General features: G+C 47.5%; 1 protein-coding gene across 1 annotated transcript in view; it reads left to right on the top strand.

The window, feature by feature from the left end:
* The window catches only part of LNX2 (ligand of numb-protein X 2), a 179,926-nt gene that overhangs the window by 149,453 nt on the left and 9,812 nt on the right, over positions 1-20,661 (top strand). The window contains 2 exon segments of the mRNA XM_040426175.1: positions 9,999-10,176; positions 14,148-14,376. Coding sequence (XP_040282109.1) covers positions 9,999-10,176; positions 14,148-14,376 — 407 coding nt within the window.

A 20,661-nucleotide genomic window follows, 5' to 3' on the forward strand; every position in this document is an offset into this window, starting at 1 on the left:
ATCCCTGAACCAGCTGATTGGTGGAGGTGCTGTTTGTCGTCCCTGAACAGCTGATTGGTGGAGGTGCTGTTTGCCGTCCCTGAACAGCTGATTGGTGGAGGTGCTGTTTGCCGTCCCTGAACCAGCTGATTGGTGGAGGTGCTGTTTGTCGTCCCTGAACAGCTGATCGGGATCGGTGGAGGTGCTGTTTGTCGTCCCTGAACAGCTGATTGGTGGAGGTGCTGTTTGTCGTCCTCGAACAGCTGATTGGTTGAGGTGCTGTTTGTCGTCCCTGAACAGCTGTTTGTTGTCCCTGAACAGCTGATTGGTGGAGGTGCTGTTTGTCGTCCCTGAACAGCTGATTGGTGGAGGTGCTGTTTGTCGTCCCTGAACAGCTGTTTGTTGTCCCTGAACAACTGATTGGTGGAGGTGCTGTTTGTCGTCCCTGAACAGCTGATTGGTGGAGGTGCTGTTTGTCGTCCCTGAACAGCTGATTGGTGGAGGTGCTGTTTGTCGTCCCTGAACAGCTGTTTGTTGTCCCTGAACAACTGATTGGTGGAGGTGCTGTTTGTCATCCCTGAACAGCTGATTGGTGGAGGTGCTGTTTGTCGTCCCTGAACAACTGATTGGTGGAGGTGCTGTTTATCGTCCCTGAACAGCTGTTTGTTGTCCCTGAACAACTGATTGGTGGAGGTGCTGTTTGTCGTCCCTGAACCAGCTGATTGGTGGAGGTGCTGTTTGTCGTCCCTGAACAACTGATTGGTGGAGGTGCTGTTTGTCGTCCCTGAACAGCTGATTGGTGGCGGTGCTGTTTGTCGTCCCTGAACCAGCTGATTGGTGGAGGTGCTGTTTGTCGTCCCTGAACAACTGATTGGTGGAGGTGCTGTTTGTCGTCCCTGAACAGCTGATTGGTGGAGGTGCTGTTTGTCGTCCCTGAACAGCTGTTTGTTGTCCCTGAACAACTGATTGGTGGAGGTGCTGTTTGTCATCCCTGAACAGCTGATTGGTGGAGGTGCTGTTTGTCGTCCCTGAACAGCTGATTGGTGGAGGTGCTGTTTGTCGTCCCTGAACAGCTGTTTGTTGTCCCTGAACAACTGATTGGTGGAGGTGCTGTTTGTCGTCCCTGAACAGCTGATTGGTGGAGGTGCTGTTTGTCATCCCTGAACAGCTGATCGGTGGAGGTGCTGTTTGTCATCCCTGAACAACTGATTGGTGGAGGTGCTGTTTGTCGTCCCTGAACCAGCTGATTGGTGGAGGTGCTGTTTGTCGTCCCTGAACAACTGATTGGTGGAGGTGCTATTTGTCGTCCCTGAACCAGCTGATTGGTGGAGGTGCTGTTTGTCATCCCTGAACAGCTGATTGGTGGACGGAGCCTTCATCTTCCAGCTCTATCCAATGCATAGTCTCCTGCGCTGGCGGCTTCCCTGAACAGCTGATCAGTAGGGTGCTGTTTGTCGTCCCTGAACAGCTGATTGGTGGAGGTGCTGTTTGTCGTCCCTGAACAGCTGATTGGTGGAGGTGCTGTTTGTCATCCCTGAACAGCTGATCGGTGGAGGTGCTGTTTGTCATCCCTGAACAACTGATTGGTGGAGGTGCTGTTTGTCGTCCCTGAACCAGCTGATTGGTGGAGGTGCTGTTTGTCGTCCCTGAACAACTGATTGGTGGAGGTGCTATTTGTCGTCCCTGAACCAGCTGATTGGTGGAGGTGCTGTTTGTCGTCCCTGAAAAGCTGATTGGTGGAGGTGCTGTTTGTCGTCCCTGAACAGCTGATTGGTGGAGGTGCTGTTTGTCGTCCCTGAACAACTGATTGGTGGAGGTGCTGTTTGTCATCCCTGAACAGCTGATTGGTGGAGGTGCTGTTTGTCATCCCTGAACAGCTGATCAGTAGGGTGCTGTTTGTCATCCCTGAACAGCTGATTGGTGGAGGTGCTGTTTGTCATCCCTGAACAACTGATTGGTGGAGGTGCTGTTTGTCGTCCCTGAACAGCTGATTGGTGGAGGTGCTGTTTGTCATCCCTGAACCAGCTGATTGGTGGAGGTGCTGTTTGTCGTCCCTGAACAGCTGATTGGTGGAGGTGCTGTTTGCCGTCCCTGAACAGCTGATTGGTGGAGGTGCTGTTTGCCGTCCCTGAACCAGCTGATTGGTGGAGGTGCTGTTTGTCGTCCCTGAACAGCTGATCGGGATCGGTGGAGGTGCTGTTTGTCGTCCCTGAACAGCTGATTGGTGGAGGTGCTGTTTGTCGTCCTCGAACAGCTGATTGGTTGAGGTGCTGTTTGTCGTCCCTGAACAGCTGTTTGTTGTCCCTGAACAGCTGATTGGTGGAGGTGCTGTTTGTCGTCCCTGAACAGCTGATTGGTGGAGGTGCTGTTTGTCGTCCCTGAACAGCTGTTTGTTGTCCCTGAACAACTGATTGGTGGAGGTGCTGTTTGTCGTCCCTGAACAGCTGATTGGTGGAGGTGCTGTTTGTCGTCCCTGAACAGCTGATTGGTGGAGGTGCTGTTTGTCGTCCCTGAACAGCTGTTTGTTGTCCCTGAACAACTGATTGGTGGAGGTGCTGTTTGTCATCCCTGAACAGCTGATTGGTGGAGGTGCTGTTTGTCGTCCCTGAACAACTGATTGGTGGAGGTGCTGTTTATCGTCCCTGAACAGCTGTTTGTTGTCCCTGAACAACTGATTGGTGGAGGTGCTGTTTGTCGTCCCTGAACCAGCTGATTGGTGGAGGTGCTGTTTGTCGTCCCTGAACAACTGATTGGTGGAGGTGCTGTTTGTCGTCCCTGAACAGCTGATTGGTGGCGGTGCTGTTTGTCGTCCCTGAACCAGCTGATTGGTGGAGGTGCTGTTTGTCGTCCCTGAACAACTGATTGGTGGAGGTGCTGTTTGTCGTCCCTGAACAGCTGATTGGTGGAGGTGCTGTTTGTCGTCCCTGAACAGCTGTTTGTTGTCCCTGAACAACTGATTGGTGGAGGTGCTGTTTGTCATCCCTGAACAGCTGATTGGTGGAGGTGCTGTTTGTCGTCCCTGAACAGCTGATTGGTGGAGGTGCTGTTTGTCGTCCCTGAACAGCTGTTTGTTGTCCCTGAACAACTGATTGGTGGAGGTGCTGTTTGTCGTCCCTGAACAGCTGATTGGTGGAGGTGCTGTTTGTCATCCCTGAACAGCTGATCGGTGGAGGTGCTGTTTGTCATCCCTGAACAACTGATTGGTGGAGGTGCTGTTTGTCGTCCCTGAACCAGCTGATTGGTGGAGGTGCTGTTTGTCGTCCCTGAACAACTGATTGGTGGAGGTGCTATTTGTCGTCCCTGAACCAGCTGATTGGTGGAGGTGCTGTTTGTCATCCCTGAACAGCTGATTGGTGGACGGAGCCTTCATCTTCCAGCTCTATCCAATGCATAGTCTCCTGCGCTGGCGGCTTCCCTGAACAGCTGATCAGTAGGGTGCTGTTTGTCGTCCCTGAACAGCTGATTGGTGGAGGTGCTGTTTGTCGTCCCTGAACAGCTGATTGGTGGAGGTGCTGTTTGTCATCCCTGAACAGCTGATCGGTGGAGGTGCTGTTTGTCATCCCTGAACAACTGATTGGTGGAGGTGCTGTTTGTCGTCCCTGAACCAGCTGATTGGTGGAGGTGCTGTTTGTCGTCCCTGAACAACTGATTGGTGGAGGTGCTATTTGTCGTCCCTGAACCAGCTGATTGGTGGAGGTGCTGTTTGTCGTCCCTGAAAAGCTGATTGGTGGAGGTGCTGTTTGTCGTCCCTGAACAGCTGATTGGTGGAGGTGCTGTTTGTCGTCCCTGAACAGCTGTTTGTTGTCCCTGAACAACTGATTGGTGGAGGTGCTGTTTGTCGTCCCTGAACAGCTGATTGGTGGAGGTGCTGTTTGTCGTCCCTGAACAGCTGATTGGTGGAGGTGCTGTTTGTCGTCCCTGAACAGCTGTTTGTTGTCCCTGAACAACTGATTGGTGGAGGTGCTGTTTGTCATCCCTGAACAGCTGATTGGTGGAGGTGCTGTTTGTCGTCCCTGAACAACTGATTGGTGGAGGTGCTGTTTGTCGTCCCTGAACAGCTGTTTGTTGTCCCTGAACAACTGATTGGTGGAGGTGCTGTTTGTCGTCCCTGAACCAGCTGATTGGTGGAGGTGCTGTTTGTCGTCCCTGAACAACTGATTGGTGGAGGTGCTGTTTGTCGTCCCTGAACAGCTGATTGGTGGCAGTGCTGTTTGTCGTCCCTGAACCAGCTGATTGGTGGAGGTGCTGTTTGTCGTCCCTGAACAACTGATTGGTGGAGGTGCTGTTTGTCGTCCCTGAACAGCTGATTGGTGGAGGTGCTGTTTGTCGTCCCTGAACAGCTGTTTGTTGTCCCTGAACAACTGATTGGTGGAGGTGCTGTTTGTCATCCCTGAACAGCTGATTGGTGGAGGTGCTGTTTGTCGTCCCTGAACAGCTGATTGGTGGAGGTGCTGTTTGTCGTCCCTGAACAGCTGTTTGTTGTCCCTGAACAACTGATTGGTGGAGGTGCTGTTTGTCGTCCCTGAACAGCTGATTGGTGGAGGTGCTGTTTGTCATCCCTGAACAGCTGATCGGTGGAGGTGCTGTTTGTCATCCCTGAACAACTGATTGGTGGAGGTGCTGTTTGTCGTCCCTGAACCAGCTGATTGGTGGAGGTGCTGTTTGTCGTCCCTGAACAACTGATTGGTGGAGGTGCTATTTGTCGTCCCTGAACCAGCTGATTGGTGGAGGTGCTGTTTGTCATCCCTGAACAGCTGATTGGTGGACGGAGCCTTCATCTTCCAGCTCTATCCAATGCATAGTCTCCTGCGCTGGCGGCTTCCCTGAACAGCTGATCAGTAGGGTGCTGTTTGTCGTCCCTGAACAGCTGATTGGTGGAGGTGCTGTTTGTCGTCCCTGAACAGCTGATTGGTGGAGGTGCTGTTTGTCATCCCTGAACAGCTGATCGGTGGAGGTGCTGTTTGTCATCCCTGAACAACTGATTGGTGGAGGTGCTGTTTGTCGTCCCTGAACCAGCTGATTGGTGGAGGTGCTGTTTGTCGTCCCTGAACAACTGATTGGTGGAGGTGCTATTTGTCGTCCCTGAACAGCTGATTGGTGGAGGTGCTGTTTGTCGTCCCTGAACAGCTGATTGGTGGAGGTGCTGTTTGTCGTCCCTGAACAGCTGTTTGTTGTCCCTGAACAACTGATTGGTGGAGGTGCTGTTTGTCGTCCCTGAACAGCTGATTGGTGGAGGTGCTGTTTGTCGTCCCTGAACAGCTGATTGGTGGAGGTGCTGTTTGTCGTCCCTGAACAGCTGTTTGTTGTCCCTGAACAACTGATTGGTGGAGGTGCTGTTTGTCGTCCCTGAACCAGCTGATTGGTGGAGGTGCTGTTTGTCGTCCCTGAACAGCTGATTGGTGGAGGTGCTGTTTGTCGTCCCTGAACAGCTGATTGGTAGAAGTGCTGTTTGTCGTCCCTGAACAGCTGATTGGTGGAGGTGCTGTTTGTCGTCCCTGAACAGCTGATTGGTGGAGGTGCTGTTTGTCGTCCTTGAACAGCTGATTGGTGGAGGTGCTGTTTGTCGTCCCTGAACAGCTGTTTGTTGTCCCTGAACAACTGATTGGTGGAGGTGCTGTTTGTCGTCCCTGAACAGCTGATTGGTGGAGGTGCTGTTTGTCGTCCCTGAACAGCTGTTTGTTGTCCCTGAACAACTGATTGGTGGAGGTGCTGTTTGTCGTCCCTGAACAGCTGATTGGTGGAGGTGCTGTTTGTCGTCCCTGAACAGCTGATTGGTGGAGGTGCTGTTTGTCGTCCCTGAACAGCTGTTTGTTGTCCCTGAACAACTGATTGGTGGAGGTGCTGTTTGTCGTCCCTGAACCAGCTGATTGGTGGAGGTGCTGTTTGTCGTCCCTGAACAACTGATTGGTGGAGGTGCTGTTTGCCGTCCCTGAACAGCTGATTGGTGGAGGTGCTGTTTGTCGTCCCTGAACAGCTGATTGGTGGAGGTGCTGTTTGTCGTCCCTGAACAGCTGTTTGTTGTCCCTGAACAACTGATTGGTGGAGGTGCTGTTTGTCGTCCCTGAACAGCTGATTGGTGGAGGTGCTGTTTGTCGTCCCTGAACAGCTGATTGGTGGAGGTGCTGTTTGTCGTCCCTGAACAGCTGTTTGTTGTCCCTGAACAACTGATTGGTGGAGGTGCTGTTTGTCGTCCCTGAACCAGCTGATTGGTGGAGGTGCTGTTTGTCGTCCCTGAACAACTGATTGGTGGAGGTGCTGTTTGTCGTCCCTGAACAGCTGATTGGTGGAGGTGCTGTTTGTCGTCCCTGAACAGCTGTTTGTTGTCCCTGAACAACTGATTGGTGGAGGTGCTGTTTGTCGTCCCTGAACAGCTGATTGGTGGAGGTGCTGTTTGTCGTCCCTGAACAGCTGATTGGTGGAGGTGCTGTTTGTCGTCCCTGAACAGCTGTTTGTTGTCCCTGAACAACTGATTGGTGGAGGTGCTGTTTGTCGTCCCTGAACCAGCTGATTGGTGGAGGTGCTGTTTGTCGTCCCTGAACAACTGATTGGTGGAGGTGCTGTTTGTCGTCCCTGAACAGCTGATTGGTGGAGGTGCTGTTTGTCGTCCCTGAACAGCTGATTGGTGGAGGTGCTTTTTGTCGTCCCTGAACAGCTGATTGGTGGAGGTGCTGTTTGTCGTCCCTGAACAGCTGTTTGTTGTCCCTGAACAACTGATTGGTGGAGGTGCTGTTTGTCGTCCCTGAACAGCTGATTGGTGGAGGTGCTGTTTGTCGTCCCTGAACAGCTGATTGGTGGAGGTGCTGTTTGTCGTCCCTGAACAGCTGTTTTTTGTCCCTGAACAACTGATTGGTGGAGGTGCTGTTTGTCGTCCCTGAACAGCTGATTGGTGGAGGTGCTGTTTGTCGTCCCTGAACAGCTGTTTGTTGTCCCTGAACAACTGATTGGTGGAGGTGCTGTTTGTCGTCCCTGAACCAGCTGATTGGTGGAGGTGCTGTTTGTCGTCCCTGAACAACTGATTGGTGGAGGTGCTGTTTGTCGTCCCTGAACAGCTGATTGGTGGAGGTGCTGTTTGTCGTCCCTGAACAGCTGATTGGTAGAGGTGCTGTTTGTCATCCCTGAACAGCTGATTGGTGGAGGTGATGTTTGTCGTCCCTGAACAACTGATTGGTGGAGTTGCTGTTTGTCATCCCTGAACAGCTGATCGGTGGAGGTGCTGTTTGTCATCCCTGAACAACTGATTGGTGGAGGTGCTGTTTGTCGTCCCTGAACAGCTGTTTGTTGTCCCTGAACAACTGATTGGTGGAGGTGCTGTTTGTCGTCCCTGAACAGCTGATTGGTGGAGGTGCTGTTTGTCGTCCCTGAACAGCTGATTGGTGGAGGTGCTGTTTGTCGTCCCTGAACAGCTGTTTGTTGTCCCTGAACAACTGATTGGTGGAGGTGCTGTTTGTCGTCCCTGAACCAGCTGATTGGTGGAGGTGCTGTTTGTCGTCCCTGAACAACTGATTGGTGGAGGTGCTGTTTGTCGTCCCTGAACAGCTGATTGGTGGAGGTGCTGTTTGTCGTCCCTGAACAGCTGTTTGTTGTCCCTGAACAACTGATTGGTGGAGGTGCTGTTTGTCGTCCCTGAACAGCTGATTGGTGGAGGTGCTGTTTGTCGTCCCTGAACAGCTGATTGGTGGAGGTGCTGTTTGTCGTCCCTGAACAGCTGTTTGTTGTCCCTGAACAACTGATTGGTGGAGGTGCTGTTTGTCGTCCCTGAACCAGCTGATTGGTGGAGGTGCTGTTTGTCGTCCCTGAACAACTGATTGGTGGAGGTGCTGTTTGTCGTCCCTGAACAGCTGATTGGTGGAGGTGCTGTTTGTCGTCCCTGAACAGCTGATTGGTGGAGGTGCTTTTTGTCGTCCCTGAACAGCTGATTGGTGGAGGTGCTGTTTGTCGTCCCTGAACAGCTGTTTGTTGTCCCTGAACAACTGATTGGTGGAGGTGCTGTTTGTCGTCCCTGAACAGCTGATTGGTGGAGGTGCTGTTTGTCGTCCCTGAACAGCTGATTGGTGGAGGTGCTGTTTGTCGTCCCTGAACAGCTGTTTGTTGTCCCTGAACAACTGATTGGTGGAGGTGCTGTTTGTCGTCCCTGAACAGCTGATTGGTGGAGGTGCTGTTTGTCGTCCCTGAACAGCTGTTTGTTGTCCCTGAACAACTGATTGGTGGAGGTGCTCTTTGTCGTCCCTGAACCAGCTGATTGGTGGAGGTGCTGTTTGTCGTCCCTGAACAACTGATTGGTGGAGGTGCTGTTTGTCGTCCCTGAACAGCTGATTGGTGGAGGTGCTGTTTGTCGTCCCTGAACAGCTGATTGGTAGAGGTGCTGTTTGTCATCCCTGAACAGCTGATTGGTGGAGGTGATGTTTGTCGTCCCTGAACAACTGATTGGTGGAGTTGCTGTTTGTCATCCCTGAACAGCTGATCGGTGGAGGTGCTGTTTGTCATCCCTGAACAACTGATTGGTGGAGGTGCTGTTTGTCGTCCCTGAACCAGCTGATTGGTGGAGGTGCTGTTTGTCGTCCCTGAACAACTGATTGGTGGAGGTGCTATTTGTCGTCCCTGAACCAGCTGATTGGTGGAGGTGCTGTTTGTCATCCCTGAACAGTTGATTGGTGGAGGTGCTGTTTGTCATCCCTGAACAACTGATTGGTGGAGGTGCTGTTTGTCATCCCTGAACAGCTGATCGGTGGAGGTGCTGTTTGTCATCCCTGAACAACTGATTGGTGGAGGTGCTGTTTGTCATCCCTGAACCAGCTGATTGGTGGAGGTGCTGTTTGTCGTCCCTGAACAACTGATTGGTGGATGTGCTGTTTGTCGTCCCTGAACAGCTGATTGGTGGAGGTGCTGTTTGTCATCCCTGAACCAGCTGATTGGTGGAGGTGCTGTTTGTCGTCCCTGAACAACTGATTGGTGGAGGTGTTGTTTGTCGTCCCTGAACAGCTGATTGGTGGAGGTGCTGTTTGTCGTCCCTGAACAGCTGATTGGTAGAGGTGCTGTTTGTCGTCCCTGAACAGCTGATTGGTGGAGGTGCTGTTTGTTGTCCCTGAACAGCTGATTGGTGGAGGTGCTGTTTGTCATCCCTGAACAGCTGTTTGTTGTCCCTGAACAGCTGATTGGTGGAGGTGCTGTTTGTCATCCCTGAACAGCTGTTTGTTGTCCCTGAACAGCTGATTCGTGGAGGTGCTGTTTGTCGTCCCTGAACGCCAGATTCGTGGAGGTGCTGTTTGTCGTCCCTGAACAGCTGATTCGTGGAGGTGCTGTTTGTCGTCTCTGAACAACTGATTGGTGGAGGTGCTGTTTGTCATCCCTGAACGCCAGATTCGTGGAGGTGCTGTTTGTCGTCCCTGAACAGCTGATCGGTGGGGCTGTTGTTTGTCGTCCCTGAACAGCTGATTGGTGGAGGTGTTGTTTGTCATCCCTGAACAACTGATCGGTAGGGGTGCTGTTTGTCGTCCCTGAACAGCTGATTGGTGGGGGTGTTGTTTGTCAGACCCCCACCAATCTGATACTGATGACCTATCCTGAGGTTAGGCCAGCAATATCTACTGGAAAACCACTTTAATTCTAGTTAGTGATAAACAGTTGTATATATGAGCATAGAAACTTGTTGACCCACTCTACTTGGAGCCTATACCACCTGGTACGGTTCTACATTCTGTATTTCTGAGTAACTTATGGAAATCGGCCATTGTGTCTGCTCTGCAGTGATGTCCACTTTCTCCTTATATATAGCTTTTGACATTTATCTAGCTAGGTTTTAATTTACCTTTAATTGGATCAGAAATGGATATGATCAGCAGTGAATGGGTTCAGACCATCGGAACATATAATGCAGTGTTTAACCATATGCACTATATTGGACTGTTCTGAGGGTTGCACATGCGGCAGCATCTATGAATTAGTACGGTATTATATTTCAGCTGATGAATTGTTTGAGTGACTCTTCCTTGTGACTTTGATATTCATTTTATCTGTCTCAGGATCTTGCCCAATGTGTAACCTGCCAAGAGAAGCATATTACCGTGAAGAAAGCGCCCATGGAATCATTAGGCATGACAGTGGCGGGCGGAAGAGGGAGTAAAAGTGGAGAGCTACCAATCTTCGTAACCAGCGTGCAGCCTCACGGATGTCTTGCGAGAGACAGCAGAATTAAACGAGGTTTAGATCTACATTCTCCTTTCTAGCAGACAAATAGCACTTGATAAATGTAGAATTCATGCTGGTAGGAATAATTGGTAATTTATATCAGCTGCAGATACGGGGGGCTGACTCCAGACAGCAGTGGTAGACATCACAGACGACTGCAGGCCGATTTATCCACTGCTTTTCTAGTCACTTTTCTTACACGATGTGAACATAACGTATTCTTATGTCCTTGGGTCATCAGCTAATCACTGCTACCCCACACATTCTCCAACCCTGCTTTGTCCCAGACTACTTCCCCACTTCTTATATATGTCTGACTACTACCTACCCAGCTCTCCTATATTGGGGACTACCCCATAGCCAGATATTCTATGCTCTAGGTTAGATAAGTCCATCCCCAGTACTGCTGTATGCCACATTAATACTTCCCCACCTTTTCTATATGCCAGACTACTACTTCCTCAGCATGTCTATATGCTAGAACTTTACTTTCCCAGGTCTTCTATATATCAGACTACTGCTTCTCCACCTCTCCTGTATGCCAGAGTACTACTTCCCCAGCTCTTCTTTATCCAAGATTACTACTTCCCCTTCACCTCTTCTATATGCCACATTACTTCCCCTTTCACCTCTTCTATATGTTAGACCACCACTTCCCCAGCTCTTCTACATGCCACAGTACTGCTACTTCACCTTCTTCTGTATGGCACACTGCTACGTCCCCAGTTCCTTTACCTGCCACACTACTACTACTCCAGCTATTCTATATGCCACACTACAACTACTCCAGCTCTTCTATATGCCACACTACTACTACTCCAGCTCCTCTCTATGCCGCACTACTACTACTCCAGCTCTTCTATATGCCACACTACTACTACTCCAGCTCCTTTCTATGCCGCACTACTACTACTCCAGCTCTTCTACATGCCACACTACTACTTCACCAGCTCTTTTACATGCCACACTACTACTACTCCAGCTCTTCTATATGCCACACTACAACTACTCCAGCTCTTCTATATGCCACACTACTACTACTCCAGCTCCTCTCTATGCCGCACTACTACTACTCCAGCTCTTCTATATGCCACACTACTACTTCACCAGCTCTTTTACATGCCACACTACTACTACTCCAGCTCTTCTATATGCCACACTACTACTACTTCAGCTCTTCTATATGCCGCACTACTACTTTACCAGCTCTTTTACATGCCCCACAACTCTTACGCATACCACACTACTGCTTTACCAGTTCTATATGCCACACTACTACTACTCCAGCTCTTCTATATGCCACACTACTACTACAGCTCCTCTATATGCCACAGTACTACTTCACCAGCTCTTCTACATGCCACACCAGTACTTCTCCAGCTCTTCTATATGCCACACTACTACTTCACCAGCTCTTTTACATGCCCCACTACTACTACTCCAGCTCCTCTATATGCCGCACTACTACTTTACCAGCTCTTCTACATGCCGCACTACTACTTCACCAGGTCTTCTACATGCCATGCTACTACTACTACTCCAGTTCCTTTATATGCCACACTACTACTTTACCAGCTCTTCTATATGCCACATGATTACTTTACCAACTCTTATGCATACCACACTACTGCTTTACCAGTTCTATATGCCACACTACTACTACTCCAGCTCTTCTATATGTCACACTACTACTACTACTACAGCTCCTCTATATGCCACAGTACTACTACTACAGCTCCTCTACATGCCACACTACTACTACTCCAGCTCTTCTATATGTCACACTACTACTACTACTACTACTACAGCTCCTCTACATGCCACACTACTACTACTCCAGCTCTTCTATATGTCACACTACTACTACTACTACAGCTCCTCTATATGCCACAGTACTACTTCACCAGCTCTTCTACATGCCACACCAGTACTTCTCCAGCTCTTCTAGTACTTCTCCAGCTCTTCTATATGCCACACTACTACTTCACCAGCTCTTCTACATGCCACACTACTACCACTCCAGCTTTTCTATATGCCACTAGCTCCTCTATATGCCAGACTACTACTTCCCCACTTCTTTTTTATGCCATGCTACTACTGTCTCAGTCCTTCCATATGCCACACTACCACTCCGCTACTTCCCCAGCTCTTCTATTTGCCACACTACTTCCCTAAGTCTTCTATATGCTAGAACACTACTTCCCCAGCTCTTCATTATGCCAGACTACTTCTTGCCCAGCCATGCTATATGCCACAATACCACTTCTTCCCCAGCTCTTCTATATTCCAAACTACTACCTACATGGCTCTTTTGTATGCCACCCTACTACTTCCCCAGCACTTCTATGGACCATGCTATTGCCATACTTGTCCTGTTCTTCCATATGGTATTATTTAATTTACGCACTTATATAGTGCTGACATATTCCTCAGCACTTTACAGACAGTATCATTACTCGCTGTCCCCAGTGGAGTTCACAGTTCCCTATCAGTATGTCTTTGGAGTGTGGGAGGAAACCGAAGTACCGGAGGACACCCCTTACAAACATGGGAGAACATACAAACTCCATGCAGATGGTGAACAGATTCAAACCTGTGCCAAGCACTGAGCCACCGTGCTGCCAATATGTCAGACTACTATTTCACCAGCCTTCTATATATCAAACTTGTAGTTCTCCAGCTCTTCTATATACCAACCTACCATTTAACTGGCATGCCACCCTACTTCCCCAGCTCTTTGTTATACCAGGCTATTACTGTACTTCCCCTGTTCTTCTATATACCAAACTACTACTACTACTCCAACTCTTCTATATACCAGACTACTACTTCTCCAGATCTTCTATATACCAACCTACTGCTTACCCGGATCTTTTGTATTATGCCACCCTACTACTTTCCCAGCTCTTTTGGGTAATATGCTACTACTCTACTTCCCCTGTTTTTCTATATACCAAACTACTACTACTCCAACTCTTATATATTCCAAACTACTACTATTCCAATTCTTATATATTCCAAACTACTACTTCTCTAGCTCTTTTATATACTGACCTATTATCTTTTGTATTATGCCACCCTACTACTTCCTACTATGCTACTACTGTACTTCCCCGTTTCTCCTATATACCAAACTACTACTACTCCAACTATTATATGTACCAAACTACTACTTTTCAAACTCTTCTATATATCAAACTACTATTTCTCCAACTCTTCTATATACCAACCTACTATTTACCTGGCATGCCCCCCTACTAACCCAGCTCTTCTTTGTACCATGCTATTAATGTACTTCCCCTGTTCTTCTATATACCAAACTACTACTACTCCAAATCTTATATATACCAGACTACTACTTCTATATACCAACCTATTATTTTTTGTATTATACCAGCCTACTACCTCTCCAGCTCTTTTAGGTACCATGCTACTTCTGTACTTCCCCTGTTCTTCTGTGTACCAGACTACTAGTTCTCCAGCTCTTCTGTAAACCACACTTACCTATGTATCTAACCACCCATTTCCCAGGTATCCTTTTCACCAAACCACTTTTGTCCATAGGTCTCCAATTTGCCAGACCACCAGCACTGTGTTATGTGCCAGTCCTTTCCTTACTGTTCTGGTCACACCGTCCCCAGCTCTCAGATTTAATCCTTGTCCAACTATTCTGTCTGTGATATTTGACATAACCAATTGCTCTGAGGAATGAAGGACTGAACTTCCCTACTGCAACATTTTTCATTACTACAGATCTGCTCAACCACTGTGTTCAGAGTATATGGCACATGACTGAAAATAATAAAGTTATGGAAGAATTCTCAGAGTCGGTGGTATGACATAAATGTCTTATCCACGGGGATCCCAAGTCTCCAGGAATGGGTCTGGGCACCTTGGTCCTCAGGGTCAGTGGGATTAGCAGAAGTTACAGACTGACAATAAAAATCCTGAATTAGGAGAAAAACTATTTATTTTTTCACCAGGGGACGTTCTGCTGAGTATAAATGGTATTGACCTGACCAACCTGAGCCATAGCGAAGCAGTGGCCATGCTGAAAGCCAGTGCTGCTTCCTCTGTCATTACTCTTAAAGCCCTTGAGGTGGAGGTTCTGGAAGAGCAAACCCAAGTAAATGAAGAAATGAGCACAATCAGTGAAAACGAATATGATGCCAGCTGGTCTCCATCGTGGGTCATGTGGCTTGGACTCCCCAGGTAGATAATTGTATTATCGTTGAAAGGTATTTTTCTTTCTCTGCAATGAGGTCTCATGCACACAACAGAACCATAAGCATAGACCACCATATATCGCCACATGGAGTCCTTATGACTCCTTACTATGGATCTGTACATAATCTGTGCCATATGGCACCTCTGTACTGCACTATTAAAGGGAACCTGTCACCTGGATTTTGTGTATAGAGCTGAGGACATGGGTTGCTAGATGGCCGCTAGCACATCCGCAATACCCAGTCCCCATAGCTCTGTGTGCTTTTATTGTGATAAAAGCTACGATTTGATACATATGAAAATTAACCTGAGATGAGTCCTGTACGTGAGATGAGTCAGGGACAGGACTCATCTCAGGTTAATTTGCATATGTATCAAATTGGGTTTTTTAACACAATAAAAGCACACAGAGCTATGGGGACTGGATATTGCAGATGTGCTAGCGGCCATCTAGCAACCCATGTCCTCAGCTCTATACACAAAATCCCGGTGACAGGTTCCCTTTAAAGGGCATCTGTCAGCAGATTTGTCCCTATGACACTGGATGACCTGTTATATGTGCACTTGGCAGCTGAAGACATCTGTGTTGGTCCCATGTTCATATGTGCCCGCATTGCTGAGAAAGGTGATATCTTAATATATGCAAATGAGCCTCTAGGAGCAACGGGGGCGTTGTCATTACACCTAGAGGCTCTGCTCTCTCTGCAACTACCGAGCCCTCTGCACTCTGATTGACAGGGCCAGGTGTGATGACATTTTCACTGCCTGGTCCCATCAAAGTGCAGAGGGCGCGGCAGTTGCAGAGAGAGCAGAGCCTCTAGGTGTAAAAATCATCAAGTGCACATGTAACAGGTCAGCCAGTTTCATAGGTACAAATCTGCTGACAGATGCCCCTTAAGGTGGATTTTTTCTTCTGGCAGCCTGCTTTATCCAAACATAGCATTTCTGACTCCTTCCACTTTTTGCATTAGTACAGCACAATTTACTGTCCTTTTACACTGCCCAATTTAGAAGACGATTCTTGGGAAGAAATCGCTCCTTCCCGGCAAGCGCCTGCTCGTCAGCGAAGGAGACTTCTACATTTACATGCAGCGATCTCTTCCACGCTATGTGGAGGAGTGATAGCTAATGCCATTGCTCATCCCCATATAGACTCGTTGTTTGCCGGGAGCAGAAGCTGTTTAGACAGGACGATCTGTGGCCGGCAAACGCCGAATTAGGTGACCGTACAAACAATCTTATTACCTGATGAATGAGCGTTTTGCTGGTTCATCTGGTAATCAGCGGCAATTTTCCACCGCCAGATAATTATCGCTAACGAGTGTTCCTATGAACGCTCGTTAACAATTATCTGGTGGATTCTCTGCCTGTGTAAAGTGCCCTTTAGCAATTTGTATTGTTTAAAGGGGTATTCCAGGCTGTAGATATTGATGACCTATTCTTTGGATGGCAAGACAATTTAGACTAGCACATCTACAAGTGCACATCCATAAAGCTAACATGGAGACAGCAAACATAATAAGTATGGCAGCACACTGTTATACATGCAAACAATAGAACTAGGGATTATTGGTACTTGGATTAATTACAGATGGATTACAGTGGTACTATTCATGAAAAATTGAAGCTTTTTGTGCACATTTTTGATCAAACGTGTGTCGGGCCCATCTACCAAGGTGGCTTCTGCAGATGAGTACTAAACACTAAGGCTGAGTTCACATCAGCATTCAGGCTTTCGTTCTTCAGCTCCGTTATAGGAGCAGAAGAACGGAAAGGACGCATTTAGCGCATAGCTGAGCCAAATGGAGCCTACGGACCGCAAAGATTATAATGGTTTCTGCTCAGAAGAATATTTTTGAAGCGGAGACAAAAGTCCTGCATGCACAACTTTTGTCTCCACTTAAAAAATCTTCCTCTGAGTGGAAAACTAACGGACCCCATTATAGTCTATGGGGTCCATAGGCTCCATTCGGCTCAGTTATGTGCCAAAACCGTTCTTTTCCGTTCTTCTGCACCTATAACAGAAAGGCTGAATGCTGATGTGAACTCAGCCTTAGGCCTCCTGTACACGACCGTTAGTTTTTTTCAGTGTTTTGCGATCCGTTGTTCAGTTTTTTGTTTCCGTTGTGTTTCCGTTTCTGTTCCGTTTTTCCGTATGGCATATACAGTATACAGTAATTACATAGAAAAAATTGTGCTGGACATAAAATTTTCAATAGATGGTTCTGCAAAAACGGAACGGATACGGAAGACATACGGATGCATTTCCGTGTGTGTTCCATTTTTTTTGCGGACCCATTGACTTTAATGGAGCCACGGATAGTGATTTGCGGGCAATAATAGGACATGTTCTATCTGTTAACGGAACAACAGAAATACGGAAACGGAATGCATACGGAGTACATTTTTATTGCGGAACCATTGAAATGAATGGTTCCGTATACGACCCGTAAAAAAAAAAACGGTCGTGTGAAAGAGGCCTTAGTTTTAACTCTTTATGCCCTCACTTTGAGAGAAGAATACAACGGTTTTACAAGTCGGCAGCAGAGTGGCTCAGGGGTTAGCCCTGGTGACTTGCAGCGCTGGGGTCCTGGGTTTGAATCCGACCAAGGACAACATCTGCATGGAGTTTGTATGTTCTCCCCGTGTGTGGGTTTCCTCCGGTTTCTCTGGTTTCCTCCCACACTCCAATGACAGACGGATAGGGACCTTAGATTGTGAGCCCCATTGGGGACAGCGTGATGCAAATGTCTGTAAAGCGCTGCGGAATATAGTAGTGCTATATATGTGCATAAAATAAATACAAATAAATACAGAATCGAAAAAAGAAATAATCGTGGCATGCTCCGTCAGATGCCACATTACAGTAGTACTCTTCCCCAGAAGTATTGTCTTTAGGGGAGAATATCTCCTTAATACGATGCACCATATGGCGGCACAATAAGTGACTGCAGCCTCGTCCACAAGCCCTTAATAAAAACAGGTTGTATTAGAAATTCCAGTTTCTGAGAAGCACATAGAATAGGGATGTCAACCTCGTGGCCCTCCAGCTGTTGCAAAACTACAACTTCCATCACGTCAGGACATCCTACAGCTATGAGGGCATGCTGGGAGTTGTTGTTTTGCAACAGCTGGAGGGCTTTATGTTTGACATCCCTGACATAGAATATGTACAGTTTACTTTTTTGTTTTCTTTTATTACCATCTTTATTTCAGCTCTGCTGTGATCGCACGGTTTACAGTTTTATGTTTACAGGAAAAAAAAGTAAAAGTCCTATTTGCAGCTCACTGTTGCTTACAATTTGCATACAATTAAGTTGCCTGCACTGTTTGGCTATTAGTATAATTGACTGCACGAAAAGCTGAACACTGAATTTGCTGCATAGACAAGAATATTTTATTCCACTTGAACAGGCTTTCCTTTACATTCTGGTTACTTCAAATGGAAATGTACAGTGAAGAAGCTTTAACCCTGCGCAGTTTCCGAATGCAGTTCAGCACAAGAAGGGCGATTCTCAAAATGGAAAAGACGCCTGTCCTTTTTTGCACATTATTTCTTTTGCTTGCTGAATTTGTGTAAACGGCACATATGTAATCGGGAATGAAGCGTTTCTTCCTGATCTTTGCAGTGGGTGTGAGCTGCATTTACATACAGCAATCATCTCCTCTGTATGGGGGGGAATGATCGTTACTACGATCATTTATCCTTATACAGTTCCATAAAAAAATCATTGTTCCTGAGCAGCAGACTGTTGCTTAGGCCTCATGCACACGACCGTTGTGTGCATCCGCGTCCGTGGGTCCGTTTTCCGTTTTTTTTCGCGGCTCCATTGACTTTCAATGGGTCAGTGGAAAAATCGGAAAATGCACCGTTTGGCAGCCGCATCCGTGATCCGTGTTTCCTGGCCGTGAAAAAAATATGACCTGTCCTATTTTTTTCACGGTCAACGGTTCGCGGATCCATTCAAGTCAATGGGTCCGTGAAAAATCACGGATGCACACAAGATTGTCATCCGCGTCCGTGATCCGTGTCCGTTTTTTCCTATCATTTCAATGGCAAACTTGACTTTTTTTCATTTTTCATGTCCGTGGATCCTCCAAAAATCAAGGAAGACCCACGGACGAAAAAACGGTCACGGATCACGGACCTACGGACACCGTTTTTGCGGACCTTAAAAAAAACGGTCGTGTGCATGAGGCCTTAGACAGTATTGGGGGCATTAATTAAAGAGTTTATACTACAATTATGGCGTTAAAAAAATTGCTAATTATGGAGCATGCCCTATGTGTGCCATAATTTGTGACTTTTGAAGCTTCTTGCTACTTTTCAGAAGTGGCAACAAAAAAAAGCAGCGCCGGGCTTAGCAGGAGGGTGCGGCTTCACGTGGCCCACCAGCTTTACTATAACTTTTGACAGAAACTGGCGGATGTTATAGCTGACATCTTCACAATCCCCCCTGACTGGAGAAGACTTCAGTTTCTATCACACGGCAGGGGAGAGATGCGCCAAATTTATTAAGAGGCACTGCTCCTTAATAAATTGGGTGCACCTCACGCCAGCGCAGGGAGATCAAGACGGACGTATGGGTACACCAGTACTTATAAATCTCCCACAATGTCTGCTGCACAAGAACAATGATGGTCAAGTGTTTGTTCATTGGGCAATTGTCGGCACCTTTTACACAGGCTAATTATCCTGAGTGTGGCCATCTTGCCTGAGCTGTTCTTAACGGCATTTAGAAAGCATTAAGAAAATTGCTTTACAGCAATGGGCCATAGACAAAATGGTCAAGAGGGGACCTCATTGACTTCTATGGGAGAATTTTCTAGGCATACTCTACGACCTGTGCAGAGGACATTCTACTAGGAAAGAATAGATAAGATTTGACGATCACCTATTGTGAATGGTGGATCATGTCTTATCTATACACAGAGGTGATATCATTACAGGCAGAATTAGAATGAAAGATAAGCAGATAACTGCAATAGAGTGATCTGTACAGACCACGAAGTGGCGCCTGTTAGTGGTCAGTGCGAGACTGCAGGATTTTATGGTTTTTGTTTACATGTAGATATTGGCATGAAAATGTAAAAATCACATTGCCAAACATTTTATGTTAAACGTAAAAACGTGATTTAAACAATAGCTAATTTTCTGATTTATATATAATCCCTTTAACCTCTCCAGGACACAGGGCGTACAGGTACGCCCTTATGTCCTGGTACTTATGGACACAGGGCGTACCTGTACGCCCTGTGTATTTCTGATCACCGCTGCGCAGGGGGCGGTGATCGGAAGCCGGTGCCTTCTCAAATCATTGAGCAGGCACCGGCCCCCCCATGTCTGTGATCGCCGCAAACCGCAGGTCAATTCAGACCTGCGGCTTTTACTATTGCGGCGGGCGGTGCCATCGGGTCCCCATGCGGCTGTAGGGGGGACCCGATGGCATGGAAGGCAACGCGATGTCTAAGGAAGGCATCGCTCTGCCTTCCGGTGACGAGCCTGTGAGATCCAGCCCCCTGGATCTCACAGGCCGGAAGCTGTATGAGTAATACACACAGTATTACTCATACAGCCAATGCATTCCAATACAGAAGTATTGGAATGCATTGTAAAGGATTAGACCTCCAAAAGTGGGACAAAAAATTAAGTGAAAAAAAAAAGTTGAAAAAATAAAGTTTTCCCCCCCAAAAATTTAAAGTTTCAAGTAAAAATAAACAAAAACTTCATTTTCCCCAAATAAAGTTAAAACAAATTGGTAAAAAATAGGAGGAAAAAAAAAAGTATACATATTAGGTATCTCCGCGTCCGTATCGACCGGCTCTATAAACATATCACATGACCTAACCCCTCAGATGAACACCATAAAAAATAAAAACTGTGCTAAATAAACCATTTTTTGTCACCTTACATCACAAAAAGTGTAATAGCAAGCGATCAAAAAGTCATATGCAACCCAAAATAGTGCCAATAAAACCGTCATCTCATCCCGCAAAAATCATACCCTACCCAAGGTAATTGCCCAAAAACTGAAAAAATTATGGCTCTCAGACTATGGAAACACTAAGGGTACTTTCACACTTGCGGCAGGACGGATCCGACATGCTGTTCACCATGTCGGATCCGTCCTGCGGCTATTTCGCCGTGCCTCCGGACCGCCGCTCCGTCCCCATTGACTATAATAGCCGCAGGACGGATCCGACATGGTGAACAGCATGTCGGATCCGTCCTGCCGCTAGTGTGAAACTAGCCTTAAACATGATTTTTTT

Source organism: Bufo bufo, chromosome 3, assembly GCF_905171765.1.
Source record: "Bufo bufo chromosome 3, aBufBuf1.1, whole genome shotgun sequence".
Taxonomy (NCBI): Eukaryota; Metazoa; Chordata; class Amphibia; order Anura; family Bufonidae; genus Bufo; species Bufo bufo.